This window comes from Tupaia chinensis, unplaced genomic scaffold (assembly GCF_000334495.1).
Source record: "Tupaia chinensis unplaced genomic scaffold, TupChi_1.0 Scaffold000110_1, whole genome shotgun sequence".
Classification (NCBI taxonomy): domain Eukaryota; kingdom Metazoa; phylum Chordata; class Mammalia; order Scandentia; family Tupaiidae; genus Tupaia; species Tupaia belangeri.
Window position 1 is genome coordinate 2262986 of NW_006159574.1, and position 7727 is coordinate 2270712.

Sequence of the window (7727 nt, forward strand, 5' to 3'; positions counted from 1 at the left end):
AGCCCCGGCCGAGCAGAGCCAGGGCGGCCTCCAGCTTCCGCGCGCGCCCCCAGGGCAGCCGGGCTGCAGCACGGGGAATGCGACCCTGGCCGCCCGACCCCGCGCCAGTCCCCGGCTCCCCGCTGCTCCCTGCCATGGCGGCCTCACCTGCCTCGTGCTGGGCTGCCTGGGCTCGGCCCGCGCTGGCCCGGCCCACTGTGCACACAGGCCGCTGGATCTGGGGCTCACGCAGTGGGTCGTCCTCGTGGGATCCCGCACCGTCACCCTGGCTGTCTGGTGGCCCAGCTGCGGGGCACACCCCGGCAGCCCCCCGCGGTGTCCCGCCAGTGACGCTCTAGCCCCGGAGCAGAGCGGGAGGATGCAGTGGCTCCACGTCCTTGAGGACGCTTGGTGCTGTGAGTCCTTTTAGCTCAACGACTGTGGGGGGAGGCCCTGTCGTCTAGGCTTGCTCTTGTTCCTGACACTTGATGTCGACCCCCACGTGAGCTTATTTTCCTTAATTTGACCGCCATGTAAGTCCTTCCCTGCACTGAAAACAAAGTTGGCGTGACCTTCGCCTCACGTCTGAAATTGTTACCTGACGGCTTCCCTCCTTTCTAGCTTTCTGGGGGGCAATGGTACTTTCTGAATGAATGCTTTCTTCTCTTTCTGTTTTTTAAGGCTTTTGCTATAGGGTATGTGTGCTTGCAGGGGAGAGACAGGAAAAGTGAGAAATCATCCTTCAGAGGGATGGCCGTGCCACAGCCCCTCCTCCGCCCTCCTCTGGGGATTTTGAGCATGCACGCACACGCGCCCAGCGTAGTTTTTCAAGCAGTCAGGTCCAGGAAATCAGACTGTGAAGTCAGCCACGTGGAATCCAGCTGCCTTAACACTACCTGTTGACCCCATTTTTCAAATTAAGTGGATGTTTGTAGTGTTCAGGAAAAGCCGTGTTGGGAAGATAAGATTACACAGTGAAAAGTTAACTTACAGGCATAGTAGTTGACTTCCCTCGGGTGCCCCAAGTGAAGGAGAGCTGGTTGGAGCTTAGTCCTGAAGGACGGGTAAGGCTGGGCTGATGGGAATGCGGAGACGTTCCCGTGGGCTGGAAGTGGCCGCGAGCAGCAGGACACCAGGGCTCTGTAGGCTCAGAGTCAGGCTGATGCCCGCGGCTGATCTTTCCGAGACCAGGGTCCACCCTGATGGCACGGTACAGTTTAATTGGCGGCATATTTTCCGTACTTGGTAGTACGCAGAGGCTTTTGTATTGCAAGTACAGTAACCCTCTGAGACTGGCTTAGTAGGCAAGACGAAGCGAAGCAAAGGCAGGTGTCTAAGAAGGCAGGAGGGATCTCCGAATGTGAAGGTACCACGTTGTGTGCTGTGGCAGTCAGTACCCGTCTTCCTCCTTGGGCTGTCTGGTCTTCCCTCTGTCCCCTTCAGTCTCGTCTCTGCAGACTGGTTTTGCCCATGTCATTCGTACATCACCTTGGCTGTATGTGATTTCCTAGGTCAGAAGTCAAGACAGTTCGATGTCAGTTCTGCATTCTCAGGAGGGAAAATCTGATTGGCCTGCTCGGGTTCCTACACATGCAGCAGTATAGGAAGATAGAGCAGTCCAGATGTGTAGATTGTTCTAGAGAATGCCTGGGCTCCTGGGAGATGTAGGTGGGGCTGTCTGCTAGGCAGTGGGTTGTCCATGGGTGTGACTGGGGTGAGATCTGGTCGGAGCTGCCAATTGGGGGCTTAGTAGCAGACAGGTGGCCTGGAAGGCAGTCCATGGAGAAGGTGAAGTTTGGGATTTGAGGGTACTGTGGGTGCCGAGGTGGGAATTTCAGAAAGATGGCCTCTCAGAGGAGGAGGAGGAGGACACTGGGGAGTGAGTGTCAAGCAGGCCAGGATGACAGGTGTGCCCCAGATGCTGCAGACATGCAGTGGGACAAGCACTCAGCCTACTGGGTCCAGACTGGGAAGGACTCAGTGACTTGAGAGCGCTCATAGCAGAGGGATGGGAGTGGGGAGAAGGGGCACACGGCAGCTCTGGCATCTGCACGTTTTGTAGGGCAGGAGCAGAGTTTGGGGTGTGGCTAGTGGGGGAGTGAAAGGGAAGTTAGAAGGCTTAGGTAGACCTTTTTTTTTTGAAAGGACCAGAATATTGAATGGCAGCTAGAGGGAAATTTAGGCTCTAAGGAATGCTTTGTTTCGGGGTGGCTGGGGAAGCATGTGCCAGTGTACAGGCCAGGAGGAGCAAGCAGAGAGGAGGGAGGGGTCGAGAAAGGACAGAGTGTAGCCTTCAGAGTCCTGGAGAAGGCGAGCGGATGGAAGGATGGGATGTGAGCAGGAAGAGGGCAGTGCTGTGAGGTTTAAGGGGAGCAATGGTGCAGGGTCTGGGTGTAGGAGAGTTTCTGTGGTTAAGGTAATTACAGTGGCAACAGAAGCTGAATCATTAATGTTTGTCCATTGCTTTATTTTTTTGAGAGATTTTTGTTATAGAGTATGTGTGCTTGCCAGAGAGGCAGAAAGCGAGAAATCATCCCCCTCTCCCCATGGTCTCACTGCAGTCCCTCCTCCAGTCTCCTCTTGGGATTTTGGGCACATGCGCACACACACGCACCCGGTGTGAGTTTTAAGCCACTGGACCATAGTTGGCCATGTGGGAGTTTAGTGACATAATTATTACACCATCTGCTGGTCCTGACCATTGCTTTTTAAAAAAAATAAATAAAAAATTGATAGACTTTATTATTTTGAAGCTGTTCTAGGTTTACAGATGGCAGAGTTCCATAGGCCCTTCTTCCCCACTTCACGTTTTCTTTATTAGCATCTTAGATATGCCCGGATCTTCATTACGGTCGAACCAGTGTAGGTACATTATTACTAACTGCAGTCCACAGTGTACTCAATTCCCTCTTCATGTTTTTAGTTTTTGAGGAGTGTATGACATGTGTGCCGTACAGTATCTTACAGAACCATTTTCTTGCCCTAAAGGTTGTCTGTGCTCTGCCTGCTTGTCCCTTCCACTCCCCCAGACTCCAGGCAATTACTGAGCTTTGCCCTGGTCTTCAAAGATTGTTTATTCCAGAGCGTATAGTTGGACTCATACAGTGTGTAGCCTTTTCAGATTGGCTTTATTCATCTAGTAATATGCTTTTAAATTTCCTCTATTGCTGCTTGATAGCTCATTTCCTTTTTTTTTTAAGAATTATTTTATTTAACTTTATTTATTTAAATTTGACCAGAGATGGAGAGAGAGAGAAGAGAAGAGGAGAGGAGAGAGAGAGGAGAGAGGAAAGAGGGAGGAAAAGTGAGAAAGCAAGCCGCCAGACCTGGGACTCAAACTGCGGTCGGCGCCCTTAACAACCACCATGCCACCTGCTGGCCCCTATAGCTCATTTCTTAAGAATGGTTTAAGGTTTACAGAAAAGTTAATGTTTCAGAAACAGTAGTGCATTCCCGGAGAGGGGCATAGATAGAAAACTTGAGCGGAGAGGGTCATAGATATGGCGACCATTAGGATGGGAAAGCTGACAACCACACCTGCAGGTCTAATATACACATCTATAAGTGTATATGCGGCCAAAGAAGAGGAATCCAGAAAGCAGCTAGTGAAACCAGAGCAGCTCCCCATATATACTGTGCCACCTCTCCAATCTAAATGTGTTGAAGAGCAGCCTGGTCGTTTACAAACAGGCTTTGCTTCCATCCACACTACTACTAGTTGTTATATTGGCTGGTGCAAGGGTGTTTATATCTTTGTGAAAAATGGGATAATGGATACAGTACAGTTTGGAAAAGATGCATATGTCTATCTGAAGAATCCTCGAGATTTTCTTCCGAAAATGGGAGAGATGACCGTTTCAGGATTGGTGGGCTTTGTTTCAGCGAGAAAAGGACCTAGTTTCAAGAGAATTGCTTATCCACTGGGACTGGCCACTTTAGGAGCAACCGTTTGCTATCCTGTTCAGTCAGTAATAATAGCAAAGGTAACCGGAAAAAAGGCATATGATACAAGTTAGCAAATTTATGAAGCAGTTAGATCATTGTGGACAAAAAGAAACCAAAAGGAGTCACTTCCTGAGCCTAAAGAAAAAACTAAGCTAGGAAGCTCGACTGAAATAGAAACACCTGCAGAAACAACTTATCTCCTGAAAGATTCAATACCTTTGCCAGGAGAACTCAGCTCTGAAATAAAGACCAAATCAGAATCAATCTCAGGCGCTACACAGTTTATGCCTGACCCCAAGCTCATGGATCACGGGCAATCCCATCCAGAAGATGTGGACATGTCCAGTACTAGAAGCTGAAAACGACTGCATAGAGACTGCACAGACAACCCCAAGATGTGTGAAGCTGCAAATGATGAAAAAATCATGCAATGGGTACCTGCCATACAGAGTGTAACTAAAGGTTTTCCATTACATTTTCAAATAGAAAGTTTGACCAATCACATATGTGATTAAAATACAAGCTATTAATACAATTCAAATAATATGAACTGATTGATGAGACACAGGTAGAAGTATTAGAGTGCATTTGACTTTAAAAGGTAGTGACTAAAAATCAAAACAGAATGAATGAAGATATAAATACCAATGAGACTAAAATCTGGTAATCTCTATGTATATATATGTATATGGCATACATATATACACACATGTATACATTTATATCTGTTCTAGCTTTTCTGAATTTATGTCAGTTAAATTAGATTGATGTGTGGAAAGATGTGTTTCCCCCTTTTTTATTTTTTTTGATTTCTCAGAGCTGGAATAAAATATACATATTTTACGGCAAAAAAAAAAAAAAAAGTGCATTCCCAAATTTCCTTCTCCCTACAGTTTTCTCTGTTACTTGCCTCTTGTATTTGTGTGGCTCATTCGTTACTCCCAGACTAAGATTGACACGTTTTTATAAAGTCTTTTTTTTTTTTTTAAGAATTATTTAATTCTATTTATTCATTCATTTATTTTAATTTGAACAGAGAAAGACAGACACACAGGGAGAAGAAGAGTGAGAAAGCAAGCCACCAAGTCCGGGACTTGAACTGTGGTTGGCCATGTGGGAGTTTCCAGCACCTTAACCACCACTCTACCTGCTGACCCCTTGTTTGTTTGTTTTTGAGAGAGATTTTTGGTATCAGGTTCATTTGTTGCTCCCAGACTAAGATTGACATTTTTTTTTATAGAGTCTTTTTTTGTTTGTTTTTGAGAGAGATTTTTGGTATCAGGTGCGTGTGTGCCCTAGAGAGACAGAAAGCAAGAAATCAATCCCCGGGAGGATGGCCTTGCTGCAGTCCCTTCTCCCCCATTCTCCTTTTGGGATTTTGGGTGTCTGCACGCACATGCCCGATATGAGTTTAAGCCACCAGGTCTGGGACTCAAATAGCAGTTGACTACCTCGGAGTCCAGTGATGTAACCATTACACCGTCTGCTGGTCCAATTTTTATAGGCTTTAGTTTATTGTTAAGGAGTCTTGGTGTTACCTGTTCCATGGTTTTTGACCTTTTAAGGTGACTTTCTCGCTTCGCAGTAGCCCTCCATGGTAAGGAAGGTCTACTGTCTACCCCTGATGTATTTATTGCAGGGTATTGGAATTGTCTCCAGAGTTGGTCAGTTACAAGGAAAGCTGCTGTCAATGTAGGTCTTCCTGTGGACATAAATTTCAGTTCATTTGGTTACATTCCTAGGAACACTGTTGGATAGCATGTTAAACTATGTCTTCCTTTGTAAGACATTGCGCAACAGCTGCCAGACTGTCTTTCAAAGTGACTACCGTTTTGCGTTTCCACCACCAATGAAAGACTGTTTTGTTCCACATCCTTGTCAGCATTTGATGTCAGATTTCTGGATTTTATCCTTTCTAACAGATGTGTGCTGGTATTTCCTAGTTTCGATTTGCAGTACCTTACTGACATGCGACATGGAGCATCATTTCATGTGCTTATTTGCCAGCTGTGTATCTTCTTTGGTGAGGTATCTGTTCAGATCTTTTGCCTGTGTTTTAGTAGGGTCATGATATAATTCTTCCTTTGTGAGCCAGCATGGGGCCTTGTGGTTAAGGTGGCTGGATCCCACAGGCATACTGGACTTGGAGTCCCAGACTCAGTGGCTTGAAAAATACACTAGATGTATGTGCATGCATGCCTAAAAATCCCAGTCGAGGGGGAAGAAGAGGAGAGGTTGCAGGGTGACCAAGCCCCACGTGGAATGCTTCTTTGCTCTTCCTTTTTCTCTGTGTCTCTGGTGAGCACATGTGTCCTCTGGCAAATTAAAAGTTCACATTCATTGTTGGATTTAGTTTGCTAATATTTTGTTCAAGATTTTAGCATCTGAGTTCATGAGAGATACTGGTTTGTAATTTTTTTATTTTTATTTTTTGGAGAGGTTTTTCGCTATAGGGCACGTGTACTCGCCAGACAGACAGAGACAGAGAGACAGAAAGCGAGAAATCACCCCCCAGGGGGGATGGTCACGCTGCAATCCCTTCTCCTCCATTCTCCTCTTGGGATCTTGGGCATACATGCATACGCACCCGGCGTGAGTTTTAAGCCACCAGGTCCGGGACGCGAACCGCGGTCGACTACGTGCGAGTCCAGCGACATAGCCATTACGCTAACTGCTGGTTCCCCTGGTTTGTAATTTTTTGTGATGTCTGGTTCAGCGTGATGGCCTCATAGAATGAGAATATGGTAGGACCTACCCATATTGCTACTGTCGTTTCCATCTCTCTCCTTTTTTTTGGAGAGGTGTTTTTTTGCAATAGAGCCTGTGCGCTTGCCAGAAAGACAGAGAGAGACAGAGACAGAAAGCGAGAAATACCCCCCAGGGGGGATGGCCACGCTGCAATCCCTTCTCCTCCATTCTCCTCTCGGGATCTTAGACACGCATGCACATGTGCCTGGCGTGAGTTTAAGCCGGGTGCGGGACTCGAACCATGGTTGACTACGTGGGAGTCCAGCGACATAGCCATTACACTAACTGCTGGTCCCTCCATCTCTCTCTTTCACAGGTCTAGCCTCTTACGGTTATAAACATTCTAGTTGTCTGGCTTTGTAAAACTACCCACTATTATATACTTGAAAGGCTTGTCTAAAAATACACACACATATATGTATGTATATGTTTTACATTTTATTTATTTATTTTGGGAGAGATTTTTGCTGTCAGGTATGTGCACTTGCCAGAGAGATAGAAACAGACAGCAAGAAATCATCTGCCTGGGGTGGGGTGGGGGCGGGATGGCCATACCACAATCCTTTTTCCTCTCTTCTCCTGGGATCTTGGGCAGCACGCACATGCACGCAGTGTGAATTTGAAGCCACCAGGTCTGGCACTTGCGCCATTGTCAGCCATGTGGGAGCCCAGCGAGGTACCTGCTACACCATCAGCTGGTCCCCAAATATTTTAGATCAAAAAGAAATGTATGCTATTTTGGTTTAAAAAGCAGCATTTGCTCTATCTAATAGTATGCTACTTCATACATTGCAGTCAGGTAAAGCAGAGATGTTTTGCAAGGTCCAGTTTTGAAATGCTCCTGGCAGGACTGGTGTTCCGGTCTGCCTCAGCAGCAGCACTGGCAGCGTTGCTAGTTTGTGCAGGAGTTTCATTCCCCCCTAGTTCATTCTTTCTCCCAGAAGACAGACACGTGGGCACCCAGCAGATTCTTCATGCCACAGTCCTCCACTGGTGACCCCACGCTGGGAGTTGCTGATTTCTGCTTCTTACGGAAGGCAAGCAGAATTCAAGGG

The 7727-nt window shown here is 47.0% G+C and overlaps 1 protein-coding gene across 1 annotated transcript; it reads left to right on the forward strand.

The window, feature by feature from the left end:
• The first annotated feature begins 3456 nt into the window (after positions 1-3456).
• Positions 3457-4487, forward strand: LOC102478687 (MICOS complex subunit MIC27-like). Its single transcript, XM_014586037.2, is given in 1 exon segment — positions 3457-4487. A coding segment is annotated over 1 exon segment (804 nt). The 5' UTR covers positions 3457-3479; the 3' UTR covers positions 4284-4487.
• Positions 4488-7727: the final 3240 nt, after the last annotated feature.